Below are 15,555 nucleotides of genomic sequence, written 5' to 3' on the forward strand. Positions count from 1 at the left end.
TCCTCAAAGTTGTTGTCAATGGTTCATTGTCAAACTGGGAAGGCATATCTAGGGGGATCCCACAGGGATGAGACCTGGGTCTGATACTAGTCACTATTTTCATTAATGACTTGGATAATGAAGCAGAGAGTATGCTTATAGAATTTTCAGATGACCCCAAGCTGAGAGGTGGGGCAGGCACTTTTGGAGGAAAAGAGTAGAATTCAAGATGACCTTGACAAATTGAAGATTTGGTCTGAAAGCAACAAGATGAAATTCTATAAAAACAAGTGCAAAGTATTACAGCTAGAAAGAAAAAAATTAATGCACAACTACAAAATGGGGAATAACTGGCAAGGTGGCGGTAGTGCTGAAAAGGATCTTGGGGTTATAGAAGATCACAAATGGAATGTGAGTCAATAATGTGATCAGCTGCAACAAAGGTCATTATTATTCTAGGACCTATTAGCAGAAGTGTTGTATGTAAGACAGAGAGTGGTAATCATCCCACTCTACTTGGTGATAGTGGGGCCTCAGCTGCAATATTGTGTCCAATTCTTGGCACTCCATTTCAAGAAACATGTGGATAAACTGGAGAGTTCAGAGGAAAAGCAATAAAAATGACAGAAGTTTTAGAAAACCTGAACTATGAGGAAAAGTTTAAAAATTGGACGAGTTTAGTCCTGAGAAAAGGGCTGAGTGGGGACCTAATAACAGTCTTCAAATATGTTAAGGGTCATTATAAAGAAGACAGTGATCAAGTGTTCTTGTTGTCGATTGGAGGTAGAACAAAGAGTAATGGGCTTAATCTTTAGGAAGGGAGATTTAGATTAGATATTAGGAAAATCTTTCTAACTGTAAGGGTAGTTAAGTTCTGAAATAGGCTTTCAAAGGTATTTGTGGAATCCGCATCATTGAGGTTTTTAAAAACCGGTTGGACAAACACCTGTCAGGGATGTTTTAAGTTTACTTGGTCTTACCCCAGGACAGGAGGCTGGACTTGAGGACTTTGAAGTCCTTTCCAGACCTACACTTCTACGATATTTGTAGTAAGTTGTGTACTGATTAAATGCGGACTGAATTCTCCCAATAACTAAAGTAAGATGAGTATTCAGCATATTCCATTGGAAGAAAAAAAAATAAGACCATAATATCCATCTCAGTTTTAGCTAGCCAACTCCTCTGCCAATTTAATGCTCCATCATGCATTATGCTGTGGCATTACAGTTAATATGGAACCATGAGAGATCCTGGATATGGCCCATATGGAATAGATTATGTTCCATTTTAATATGTAGGGTGAAGAGTTGCACATTTCGTTTTTGGGGTATAAAGCTATAAATAACTTTGATACATAGAACTTAACATCCCTGCTCATACACTATGTAGGGCTATCTGATGGATTTCAAAACTGTGTAGAACCTTGTTAGGACACTGATCCTTCACTGAAAGGGATTTGCAATAGGTCCCACAAACCAGTGCTGGAAATGGCTTAATTGCTAGTGCTGACAAGACAAACCTATTTTTGGCACTGTTACTAAAAGCTTTCTTAAGACTTGTTTCTCTTGTGAGCTTGATCTTGGTCCTTTCTGCATTAGCACTTAAACCATTTTTGGCAAGGCATCTATTTCCTAGTCTAGACAGCTCTACCATTAGTCTTAAGTTTCATTTGTTTAAAATAATTGCTGTATTTTCATAATAAAGAATCAAAGATTCACAAAGCAAGTCAATTTAAAATAGAGCTCTCTGCAGAAAATTGTTCTGATAAATGAGGTTTTATAAACATTGACAATCCTGCACTTCTCAATATCTTTTGTCAGGAGTTGTACTAAAAGCTTACACTATAAGTGACATCACAGAGGTAAACCACAAGAGAAATCCCACTTTATCAAAATTACCAAAAATCATTTCTGGCATTAATGCTAACAAATAAAAAATAAAACTCACAAATACTCTGATTACATAATCAAGTTTGATGAACAAAGCTGAGAAGTATAATCAAAATGGAGCATATCATAACTGGCTGAGTTCCTGGATATCTCTAGCTCCGTGCTCTCCTTTCCAGTAACTAACCTGAAAACTTTCTATAAGTAGCAAAACAAATATTGGGTTTTGGTATCAACCTGGAAGACTAAGATTTACACAGCACAACTCTAACATAGGGGCAAATTAACACACTAAGAAATATCATATTGAGTTTGTTGCCTGATGTTTGCGAGAAAAAAAGATGTCCCTTATTTTTGTCATGGTGCAGAACTTTAATCATTCCTCCTTAAAACCATTTATTACAAACTTTCCGATGTTTAATTTGAGAGGTCAACCCAGCCTTACCTTTACACAACTGTCTGTGTTCCTGAAAACCAATGAAAGTTAAAACTACATTATACAAATTTAAATAAACCAATACTTTTAGTGCTTTACCACAACCCTCCTAACTCCCTTGTGGCTTGAGTATTACTCCTAGTTTTACAGATGAAGAAACTGAGGCAGAGAGGCTAAATGACTTGCTGAAGACAAGAGGGTCGGTGCTAACAAAACCAGCATTAGAAGTCAGGAATTGCTGGTTCCCAGCCCAATGCTCATACCACTGGACCACACAACCTCCAACTGCCAAGAATTGGAGAGAAGATATTATCAAAGATGGAGTGGCTATTCAACATATACTGCCTCTCCAAAAGCCAGAACGGAAGGCTATCTTTGTACGACTGTGAAGGAAATAGAAGATTCCTAGTTAAGATACTTTACCAGTCCTCTGGCATCTAGTTTGGTATCAGCCAGTGCCTGATGGTGCTAGAAAAAGTTAAAGACTTTCAGTACATTTAACCAGACTATGCAATACTAAGCGGAAGAAGTTATATTTTCATATTTAAAGAGACCAGTCAAAATTGGCCTAGAGTGTACCAAACCAAGCACTGGTAGAAGTGTTTCTATAATTTTATTTTCTATTTTATAACTAAAAAAATTCTAATGAGAGCACTTTTTATAAACAAACATTTACTGCAGTGCTTGTAGACCAAACTTAGCAGAATTCTGCTAGTGGATATGAACCTGAAAGTGAAATTGATTAGTCCATTTATATTGCCTAATCTAAGAGAAACAAGTATTAAACAGCAAAGAAAAATTAAATTAGTTCTTAAAATCTTTTCCCATCTGGAACTATCTCCCTTGTTATTTGGTAAAAACAAAAAGATTTTTTCAAGTACATTTTTAATTTGTGTTTCTTTAGTGCATATTACCAAGATGATGCACAAAATGAAGTTATATTACAACAAAACAATCAAGTTCATGCAAAGGATGACTGGATGAAGGAACTACTACAGTACATTCAATGTTTATGTGCAGTTACAGTTCCCTATGGATGATTTCATCACATGCTCAGTGAAGACCCTGTGCAATTTTTGTGCTTTAATTTGGATATTTATTTTATAACACTAATCAGCAGATTTTCACTATTGCACACATTTTCCTATGGACTTCACATGACAATCCACCTAAATCATCAAGCTAAACAATTCAACTGTATATTGCTTAATTAATTCTGTGACAGGGTCAGGCCATATGGCTACAGGAGAGTGATTAGTGTGTTTTTTTTAAAAAAATAAATAAAAAAAAATCAATCACATTTATTGGTGCTAATGCTTCTTACAATATTAGCCCCAAGTTAAGTAGGTCCCTTTTCCCTGGGTAAGGTAACAGGGAAGGTTTCAGAACAATCAGGAACTTTCTGGAAACAATTAAGGAAGACAGGCCGATTAGAACACCTGTAGCCAATCAAGAAGCTGCTAGAATCAATTAAGACAGGCAGGCTAATCAGGGCACGTGGGTTTTAAAAAGGAGCTCACTTCAGTCTGTGGTGTGTGCGTGAGGAGCTGGGAGCAAGAGGCGCAAGAAGCTGTACTATTGGAAAACTGAGAAGTACAAACATTATCAGACATCAGGAGGAAGATCCTGTGGTGAGAATAAAGAAGGTGTTGGGAGGAGGCCATGGGGAAGTAGCCCAGGGAGTTGCAGCTTTCATGCAGCTGTTACAGGAGCCACTGTAGACAGCTGTGATCCACAGGGCCCTGGGCTGGAACCCAGAGTAGAGGGCAGGCCTGGGTTCCCCCCCATCCCTCCATCCCCTCAACTCCCTACTTGATACCAGAGGAGTTGACCTGGACTATGGGTTCCACGAGAGGGGAAGGTCTCTGGCCTGTTCCCCGATCCACTAGGTGGATCAGCAGAGAATGCGGGGATTGTTCTTCTTCCTTTTCCCTATGCTGGCCAGTGATGAGGCTAACTGAGTGAACAACAGATTTGTGCCATGAAAGTGGCCAAACTGACGGCTGCCGTGAACCTCTGAGGCGAGCAAATCCACCAATAAGCGCAGGACCCACCAAGGCAGAGGAGGAACTTTGTCACAATTCTAAACACCTGGCACTCTCCAAGTCATCCTTTATACTCATGTTATCTACTTCGGTAAGAGTACAAAGTACCCCTAAACCTCAATTCCAAAAAAAATAGGGTCTCTCTTAAACTCTGTAAAACAGCTCAAATAAACTAGCCACTCCGCCTGAAAAACAGTCTTCCTTACCAAATGTTACCTTCCTCCCCTTCTACCTACTTGATTTTTCTACTGCAGGTCATCTTTGAAGTGAAAGAATACACACTTTAAAATGAGCTGTTTGTAATAGCATTTAATTGAATTCAAGAGACAATGAACAACAGCTCCACAACCAGCATTTAAAGATAGAAAGAAATAAATTTGTTTTCCCACCCCAATTTCTTGAATTTGGTACAGAGATTAAAAGCTTCAAGAACATCTTGAAAACTATTAATTTTTAGATGACTGCCTGAAAACAGGATGCCCAGACAATTTGACAGTCAACTCAAATATGTCAAATACCAAAAAGGTTAATTTATTTTGAATGGCAGGGTTTTTATCCTTGTAAAGTATTAAAGTAGGGCAGGGTGCATTTTCTCTAATGGACCCACATTAAAGAGAGTACTACAAAGGCATATCACAGGGGATGCTCAGGATATTTGCCAGAAATTATATAGACCATAAAAACTTACCTATTTGACATTTTATTTTCTATAAACTTTGGAAAAACAAGTTAAGCTTTGAGAACTTTTGGAACACACTCAATTGTTTTCTGCTTTTACTTTTCACAGAATTTTCCATCTAACTAAGCTATGGATCTGCATACTTCCTTAACCCTTCAGCATATACTCTAGTCATTGCATTTTAATATCCTTGAATTATTTATTGATTAATAAGGATTATCCCTACAATTTCACCTCCAAGATTTGGCTATAATATACTTTGGCAATCCTGGGTGATTTAGCATGCCTCATTTTCATTTAAACTACATTTCTGCCCCATAATGGTCATGAAAAAGTATATTTCTAAAGTTCTCTGAATGACTTGTATATTACCAAAGTAATGCTGTGTGGTCAGACACTTCCAGAGATGAAGTGTTTCTCATAAATGTAGTCTATAGATTTAGGGTCATAATCCACCCTTTGCCTACGGCTCCCATTTATATGGCTCACATTTGCATATTGACCAAATATGAAATGTGGCCCAAAAGAGCAAGTATGATATGTAACTTACTGAAATTCAGTTAAGTGAGGTATTAACCTAGCCAACAGATATGATATAGAAGAGCTCCTTTGAAACTGACTTGCACAGTAAAACTCCAATAATCTCCTCTGTTGATTATGTTCTTACCTCAAGTATATACTTCTCCAGAGACCTGATGTTTTCCAGAGCCTCTGGGTCCTGATGGATAACCACTACTTCTTTTAGTGGATACTGAAACAAAAATCAATAGAGGTTCAGTCTGAGAGAGGAAATAAAGGGCTATAGAAAGTATTATTTTGGTCATTTTAAACTAAATTCTTTCATTTAATTCTGTTTGCTAGCACAGATTTAGTCACTTACTCCCCACTTCTCCGAAAGTTACAGAGCTGCTATATGTTCACGGAATATTGATGTAAGAGATATTAAGAGCTTCTAACCTTTACTGGAATGGTTTTTCTGTCTCGGATTACCCGACCAAGCTCAACAACAGATTGCATCCAGGAAACGGCATTTTCAATTTTTTTGTCAATCAGATCATCCCTAGATTAGGAAGAAACAATTTAATGTTTTCATCTCTTTAGATTTAAGTGGGCCTTTAACCCATCGTCACATCTGTCAAAAATTTCCCACAACAGATTTGGTCATATCCATTTACTGGTAATGCTAAGAAGCAATTTTGTGTGTGGGTTTCTTTTATTTTTTAAGAATTATTTTTATTAGCTGTCATTAATACCTTTCACATCACTGACTGATATGAAAAAATTATGCACACTGTTCATTTTACAAGTATCCAATGAAGAACAGAATTTATATTTATTATTTAATGGAATATCCAAAAATACATAACAAATGAATTAGTTACATTTCTATTGAAATACCCACACACAGTGAACTTGTAGGATCTCCATAATGTTTTTATCTTGAAAGTGTGGGTTATAAAATAATGATGGGCCATGTGCATATTCCCAGAATTCAGACCTGTATTTTCCAGAAAGCTTATGTATTTCAAACCTTTTGCTTTTCTCTGTGGCTTGTTAACAAGCTCTCCCCACACCTCTGTTTCCAGACAGCTTGTTTTTCAGGTTAAGCAGAGTCAAAGCTTGTTTCAAATGTAAAAGCAATCACCAGTTCTACAAGTGATGCCAGTTCTTGTTCTTTGTTGATTGTTTGAATGCATCTGTAATTCAGGTAGCTCCTTCAAAACTACATACATTTTCAAGCAAAGCACAGAGTCATTACTATTTTGGTATTGATTTGTGTCAGAAAAGCTGTGAATAAAGGAAAAGTATATTGTGGATGTGAAATTGCTAATTATATCATTTTAACTGGAAACATTCTTAGGGTAAAACAGAGTGGTCTGGAAGGTTTACCAGAAGGGAGAAAAATCCGTGGAGCAAGATTTAAGATTTATGCCCTAATCTGTGGTACCAGGAATATTTGGATTAACGTTATTGGCCATTTCTAAATTTCTGTGCTTCAAGTCAATTTCCCAGGGAAGGACTTAAAAAAAATTAATTTGCACTTTATTGCAATGTAAAGTTTCTTGTTTTTCATAAATGTTCATAGTAAGAAATATTACTTTCCACTAAGACTTTAAAGCGTTACTTTGAAACTGCATTGTGAGAATATTTTTCATAGATTTATGGTTTATTATAAAACTCAATGAAGTACCACAAAAACAAGGTTTCTGATTTTACCTGTTACTTTGGACAGAGAAGAATCTAGTTAGCATACAGCATAAGTAAGGTCCTTCATTCTCAGTTATTACTTGTTTTGAAAATTTCCCAGGAATTTATCAATGTAAAATAGGTGACAATTGGTGCAAAAAAACTAATTGATCAGTTTTCTGGGTAAATATTGGGAGAAGGGAGGACAGAAAAAAGCAACAAATAGAGAAAAGTAAGAGCACTAAAAGTAAAAGCAGTTTAATGCTGTGGTTTATTTCATGAACTGCACATTAACAGTACATACATATGTGCACATGCGTGTGTGTTTGTTCATTCCACTACTCTGCCTTACTTGAACAGCCTCACATTTACAATTAGACTAATTTATTTTTAAAATAAATGTATCTACTTAATGTAATGTCTTGGATTTTCTTCTAGTCATCAGTATTTTCATTTATTGCGTGATCCAAAATTCAAGTAGAAAAAAAAGTAAAAAACCAAATAGTATAAAAGCCAGGAACTTTTTGGTTAAAAAAAAAAAAAAAATCAGTAAAAACTGAAAACAAAGAGCCTGAAACATAAATCATTGATAAAAAAAATCCTAATATTTCAGGGTCAAAGTTTACAGATCTATTGTTTATTTGACTGTAATTGAAGTCAGATTTATTACAGCAACTCATTCAACTGTTTCTGTAAAAAGTATTAACTTATTGGATTTCCAGGGTATATAAAAGTCTGCAACAAGCAATCTAGCAGGAGACTGTGCAATTAAACGAGAACAGGAAATAAAAGCCACAGCTGGAGCTGAGAATTCTGGGAGTCAAGGCAGGGCAAGAGGGTTGGATTAACCTCTTGCATCTTGGTGGCTGCCTTGAAGGTTGTCAGAATTTCCCTAAATCACTAATCTGAATAGCACTTAAAGGGAAAATGAAATCACATTTTTGTGGACTCCCAAGAACTCAGGGCTATTACCATTAGTTGTATGTATCAATATATTGCTCAAGTGTCACAGAACCAATTCATTCTCTTATGCACATACAGTTTTAAAAACCAGATACAAATTTATGTCCAACCCTGAAAATGACACAGTCAATTTAATCTGACAACCATAATATCTGCCATATAGCTTTTTTTTTTGTATAAACCTATCATACTGCTGTGAAAGTACATGCACACAGCACCATAGCCTACAACTGCTACAAAAAAAAAAAGATGATGTTTCTGTTGTGATCTGTGTGCTACTGTCCTTGGAAAAGCTAGCTCATTACAGATTAACTATCACAATCAAAGCTTAATTTAAACATAACACTAAGACAAAAAAGGCACCAACGAAGAAAAATGACTGCCAGATTTTTAGCCACTATAAAACCTCAAGTGTAATTTAGTTTTAAAATCACATCTATCTTAGATTTGATTATTAGATGGGAACAGGAATGCACATGCGACCCAATACCTAACACAAATTAAGTTGCCACGAATAACTGAATTTCCCTCTATTAATCCATATACACCACCAATTCAAGGGCATTCCTAATGACAACTTATCAGTTTCACATTCTGTGTCATAGAAGAGTACACTTCTAGAATACATAAAATCAGCAGCATTGCTAAATGAATCTCAGTAGATTTCTTGTAACAATACTTTCCACAATTAGCATATACCGTATAGCTATCAGAAGGAACACAACTAGTAGCTCTCTTGCTTAGTCAGAGACATCAAAAAGCACAATATGCATAAAAAGAAAAACCTATGTAAGTTTTAAACTCTGATGTCAAATATGGCCAGACATATTCAGACATGAAAAGGCTCTGGCACAGAGTTTTACGATCCTTCGGGGGTCTTCTGGAGAAGGCAGGCATTGCAGCCTCCAATTAAGCATCCATCTTGAAAGAGACATTTCATGCCGATGAGAAATGGGGAACATTATAGCTCTGTGACCACTCTTCTTAGCCCCAGCAAGCTGTATACCCCCCCTACTGCTTCTCAGCATGCAGAGAAATCTAAGTCTGTAGCCAGCTTTTTTGCTGAAGGAGAGAGATTGGATCTAGAAAGAGTGCTAACTCTGCACCTGTCCTCCCAATACTCTGACAGCACCTTATCAATACTGCCCCAGCCAGTCCTGTCAGGTTAACACACCTCAGCAATGGCAAGTGCGTTAAAGACTAAAGGGAAACACTTCCCTAAAGCAAAGTAGTGTACAGGAGTAAAACAGTTTCATAAATACTTCAATTACCTATTTTGCCTGCCTAAGGAAAACAGAAGTGTTTAAAACAATAATCACAACTGCAAGATCATTTTCTGGGCGCAAAAGGGACCCTTTGTATCAAAAAATGTGTTCCTTGTATGCCTGTAAATGCCAAAGACTGGTATTTTTGCTTTGTTTAAATATGTGAATAAGGTATGAAGAACTTCTCTCTGTAACTACAGGAAAGAGAACCCTGCCCACTGTCACCAACAGAAGTTATTTCTTACCTCACTTGAGGAAGCATGAGATAGTGAATGCTATCACTGTTCTTCTCCTGAACTGAGGCCGGATCAATAAGGGTCTTCAGATTCTGGTACATCATTTCAGTGATGAAGGGAGTATAAGGTGCCTGCAATATTTTATACATTAATAGTCATGAATGCATTCTCTTACTGAATTGTATCCTCTATATTTTCAACAAATTACCTTCATTATCATCAAAAAACAAGGTTTTTTTGTGTGTTCCTTTTTTCCTATTAATCAGGAATCCTTATGTTACAGGATTATACTGTCCAACAGACAGTGCTGCAAAAATGGAATATTTACTTTGGGTTTTAACACTACAAAGTATAACATTAACTCAAGGAATAGGTCATGATGAACAAATTAAATTGATGCCAGCTGTTCACCTTCCGTTTGAGTTTAACCCAGAGAAAACACAATACTATACAATACAATGATAAAATGCAGTAAGTTTCCCCATTTTCAGACTCTGGTCTGTTACTTCTAGGGGCAACTATAACAATGAGAAGCATGCACCCAGGCTTGCTGGGGAATCAAGTTTAATACTTTAAATAATTAGAGTTGAGTGTAAAACCTTACCATGAGTCTGCACATTGCATACAGAACACTGAACAAGGTTTCCAAAGCCATAATGCAGTCCTCATTCCCATTTTCACCCTATTCAAAGTATCCATGGAGAAAGGAAAAGGATTAGAAAAACCATCTACACTTTTTAAATCATGAACTACATTCTCACACTGTAATACATGATTTTACTCCTTCACCCAATAAATGCTAGCTTTCCAAGATCCACAATTACAATTCAATCCTACCCAACAAAACAAAAATTATGGGCTACAGTGTATTTTTACTTGCCCTAGGAAGAAACAAGGGGCAAAAACATAAATGGAGTAAAAAGGGAAAATCATATTTATTTCCAATTTCAACTATTCAGCTGAAAGCTACACAGTTTTATATAACACACAAAGGTTCTATAAGGATTTTATTAGTTTAATTAATCTATTTAAACTACATTGGGTCTATCTACAGTAAAAACTTAGCAACAGAAATAGCACCTACCTTTAACCTTCTGCGATTCATTCTGACATACCAGTTGGTCAGTACATCAACAAACTTAACTAGTCGAGGGACTACAGTGTATAGTCTGTAGGCTAAGGGGAAAAATAATTTCTTACTATACAAAACACTTGCCTTCTGCATCAAATTCTTCCCTTAAAGAATCACACAGTAATATAAAGCCTTGATAACTTAACACTAATGACTTTACAAAAGCAAATACCTTCATAAGATTAAAGTAATTGATTAGGCACACTAGTATTACTAGAATCTGCACTTAAACTATATCATAAAATTAAAATTACGAACATAATCAATTCTCACGCTTCAGGGCATAAGCATATCACCAGCTGAAGGTCAGAAATAAATTGCCACCCATAGTCTAGTACTGCATAGAGGTGCATTATGGCCATTTTATGCCTTAATCTGAAGCAAATTGAAAGATAGTGGACAAGATGGACCATTGATCTATTATGGCTTGGCAATACCTAAATTTGAACATATTGCTAAAAGAAACTGCTGAATACTTATATCACCAAAAATTGTGGGAGAAACATGAATGGAGATGCAATTACCCAATTCAGAAACCATTTTAATTTCTATTGCAATGTTTTTTGTATTTAACTTTTTTTCCCCCACAACAGTTTCTTGCACAGTTCTTCTAAATAATAGAGCAGACTAAAGGCTGTAAAGTCATTCATGCAAACAGATTTTATTTTATCTCATGAATAATATTAACAAAATAAAAAGCTAGGCATAGCCATTTTCTTATGTTCTGTGTAATTCAAATGCATGAAGAACTGCTAACACAAATAAGAGATTCTCTCAAACAGCAAAGTCCAACCAGAGGGAAACATGACTTTAATTGCTCAAACCTTTTTAGTTTACAAAACATTGTTTTCTAGAAAGATTAGATAAACTAGTCCTTATAAACAAAAGTTACTAACTTGCAGGCAGCTTGGTTAAAAATAAGGAGCTGCTATTAATACCATGGTCTTTTGCTTCTGGCATTTATTTTATTAATCCAACAGCTATTGAATTATACACCTTTCCTTTGAGAGTTCCACAGCACACTTTTTACAACTGCATTTTGCAAGCTAGTAATATCTTGTAAAAGACAGAGCACTAGATATTTCAACCTAAAAAGGAAACTTTCTGGAGTTATGTGTCAAGTAAAACAAAAACTATTTATGGTTTTTTTTTTTATGTTCTGATAGAGATCCCACTACTATCCCGGCTTGAAAAGTAACTATGATGCACAACAAGAAAAGCTTGCCAACGTACTTGTGTATTTTACAGTGAGATATTTGTTTGTTTTGAAACTACATTTCATACACCTTTAGTAGTCTAGAATCTCTAGTTATAACCTGTACCATGATATTATACTTTGAGCTGACAGAACGGAAAAGAAGACAGACACTAAGTCAGTGGTTCCCAAACTGTGGGACATACTGCCCTAGGGGGTGCAGAGAAACATTCAGGGGGTGGAGGGGTGCACAGCAGAGTCCAGGCCAGCCCCCACAAGGGGCAGGGAGGGAGCGCCACCCAGCCCTGCTCCGACCCCAGCTCCACTCTGCCCCATGCTCTGCCCCCAGCCAAGCTTCAGCCCCACTGTACCCCCAGCTCAGTTCTACCCTCATTCCCTCTCTACCCCAAGGACAACTCTGCCTCTATCCCCAGCTCCTTCCCCATCCCCAGTTCTGTCCCCAGCTCTACCTTCAGCCCAACTCCTCTGCTGAGGAAGCTTTAGCTGTGCAGTAATGGAGGGGAGACATGACAGATTCCATGGGGGGGAGGGGGAGAAGTTTGGACACCACTGCACTAAGCCAATCTCTTAAATTTAACCACCGTGAGAAACACTGATTTGTAATTTATCCTCTTGTATATTGCATATAGGCACTATTCAAGCACCAAATGCACTATGGTAAAAGTTACTGTTTCTAGATAACGAATTTCACTTCACTAAAACCATGAAGAATTACTTACTAAATTTCCAACTTCCAGTTCAATTTTTCTTTCATCCTTAAATGACTATCACCTGTCACAGTCTAGATATTTAATAGTTCATTCACTGAAGTACAAAGTGCTCAAATGAAAAAGAATATGAAAATTTGAACCAAGATTGCCAGCTTTAAAACCTTACGACTTAATAGGAGAAATAAATGATGCTAAGGTCTACCTGCTAACATTTTATTTTGGTGGCTACAATTTAATGTTAATAAGTGGAAGCCAGCTCTAGCAAAGAGGTCCTGTTTAAACTTCCCCCACAGAACTAACAAATTAGGGTTTGTTTGGTGGTGGTGGTGTTTTTGTTTGTTTTTTTTCCCCACGTAGTGGCCATTCATGTCCATTTTTCCAGTTCTGCACCTCTAATGAGCAAAGAAGGAAAGGAGAAAAAAAAAATCTATGCTTAAAGAAAGTTTAGATTGTGACACAATTCAAAAAATCCAGTAAATAAATACAAAACCAATTCTCTCTCCACTGTATTTCAAATAAGCTCATGCTAATTACTTATTTTCTGTAATATCTACTTATACCAGATTGGAAAAGTCTTCAGCAATTCTCTGGGTGATTTTGTAGGAGAAACAGAGAGAACCCAATGAAATATTACTTTCTACAATATAGGGATTAGGTATTAGGAGCTGAGCTATGGAAGCAGCATTTGAAATTGTGCTCTTTGATGGGTAAATTCTTTTTATTATTTGCTTTGTAGTTTTTTTAAGTCATCAGACACAAGCATCAATGCTGGTCCATGACATTTACGTTGCTGTTAACAGCAGTGCCGTACTGTTGTGGCTTGCCAGGCTATACCTGAATACCAGCAAATTCACATTTCAGATTTTAAAAACCAACCTATTTTTAGCCACTGACTCACTGCTTGCTTGCTAGCTACAGTAAATTAAAATAATGGAGCATGAACTACAGGGCAGTGGTACGCCCAGTAAGTCCAACTAAACAGTAAAACAATTAAGTATGCATCGATTGTACATTTGTAACAGACTCTATTAACTATGCTTCAACCAAAAATGTTTCAGCTAGCTATTAAATGCATACTACTACATATTAAATGCACCCACTTATGAACCAGAGGTCTCTGTGTAAATGGTAGAGGGAGTTAATAAACAATTCAACCCATTAGTAGGTTGAAAAGCTCAGACGAGGTAACCTTGATTATCCCTCAAACTCCTCTGGACTGTGACACTGATGGAAGATCAAGGGTATTCTATGGAGTCCACTGGTCACTGGCCCTCCTTCTAGGTTGTTAACTGGTCAAAGCATGGAGAAGCACTCCTGATTAAAAAGGTCAATAAAGGAGAGAACCAGAGGCACTCCCTATAGGAGGATTAAGGAAATAGTCTGTTGAAAGCCTTTAACAGAGAAATTGTGGAAGGGACAATTCCACCAAAGCAATGTGTTAAGAGTACAGGAGACTAAATTAAATAATGATACAAAGAAACAGTCAAATGAGTATGTTTCAAAGGATCTGTCAGAGCTAATTCCCCGCTCTGGCACTTCAAATGCAGAAGGTGGGGGTCAGCAAGGATTCTGAAAATTAATACTGGCTACTCCAGGCTTGTATTAAACTCCCAAGGTTACAGCTTTTCTCTGACCTTGGATTGGTAGATGCTGCCACCACCCAAGTGCAGAACCCCTTTGAGAGCTCAGGAAGGCACACTTGGGAATTCCTTCCTGTGGGGTACCCTCAAGCACTTTCACCCTGTCTCCAGGGAAGAACCAAGAAAGAAAAGGAAATCAGCTGTTGCCACCAGCTAATTAAACAACGTGTGCACAAACCTCTTAGGACACAAAAATCCAATTCTGTTCTTAAAAAAAGGTAAATTTTATTAAAAAACAAAAGGAAGAAAATATACCTGGGAACTTAGGCTATTGCTAGATTTTAAAAGAGCAACTACAAGGATTAAGCAACAAGAATAGTTTTTTGAGGTCCAGCTTAAAAGTTACAAGCAATAGGGTTTGCTAATTGCCCTAATTCTCTGAAAGGTTCTATCGCACCAAGTAAACTCAATAAGCCTATATTACTGAGCCCAGAGTTATGACGTGTGAGGACAACAGCACTGTGAAATGAATGTGAGTACGTCAAAAACCATGGTCATCTTACAGACTTCATTGTGGGAGAAGTTACTCTAGGCTGAAGGCCACTGTGTCGCCAGAAGTAAGTTCTTATAACAGCAAGAATGGTACGTACATCAATTAAATTAATATTCTATAGCTGCACCTTTCCCTGTGTTACTATTTTAAGATTTTTTTGCCCCTTTCTTTCATGCAGTCTGATCTGAAATCTGAAAATCCCTGGATAAATGCATCCTTTGTGCAAGCCCATCCCTAGTCACCAGTCATGACAATTATTCAAATAAAGTCTTTTTCTGAACTGAAACAAAAAGCAAAAGATGCACATACCTGCCATTTCAGCCTTGAAGAACTGAATGAGTGACTGCGTGAAGGAAAGAATCCATTTATCCATGATGTTGTTGCTCTCCTTCATCATGTTCTCATTGTACAGGAATTCCTTTCCATCTTCCTATAAACATCATTGGAAAAATGAATAGTAGTAGAGCATGTCAACTCTTGAACACATTAAATCCTATAAAATAATACCTCTCATCATCAGTAGATCTCAAAGCATTTCACAATCTTTTAATGTGTTTATCTCAAAACACCCCTGTGAGTTAGGTCACTGCCATTTTAACCTCATTTTACAGATGGGGAACGGAGACACAGAGACTAAGCATCTTGCTCAAGATCACAGTCTATGGTGAAGCAGGGAACTGAATCCAAG

General features: G+C 36.9%; 1 protein-coding gene across 4 annotated transcripts in view; it reads right to left on the reverse strand.

Annotated features, from left to right (window-relative positions):
• The window catches only part of IARS1 (isoleucyl-tRNA synthetase 1), a 178,299-nt gene that overhangs the window by 41,820 nt on the left and 120,924 nt on the right, over positions 1-15,555 (reverse strand). For all 4 annotated transcript variants that reach the window (XM_038410534.2, XM_038410535.2, XM_043518835.1 and 1 more), the window contains 6 exons: positions 15,177-15,297; positions 10,761-10,852; positions 10,281-10,358; positions 9,686-9,807; positions 5,983-6,085; positions 5,693-5,776 (listed from right to left, as the gene is read on the reverse strand). In XM_038410534.2, coding sequence (XP_038266462.1) covers positions 5,693-5,776; positions 5,983-6,085; positions 9,686-9,807; positions 10,281-10,358; positions 10,761-10,852; positions 15,177-15,297 — 600 coding nt within the window. The remainder of the gene's footprint in view (positions 1-5,692; positions 5,777-5,982; positions 6,086-9,685; positions 9,808-10,280; positions 10,359-10,760; positions 10,853-15,176; positions 15,298-15,555) is intronic.

This window comes from Dermochelys coriacea, chromosome 7, assembly GCF_009764565.3.
Source record: "Dermochelys coriacea isolate rDerCor1 chromosome 7, rDerCor1.pri.v4, whole genome shotgun sequence".
In the NCBI taxonomy this organism is placed as follows: domain Eukaryota; kingdom Metazoa; phylum Chordata; order Testudines; family Dermochelyidae; genus Dermochelys; species Dermochelys coriacea.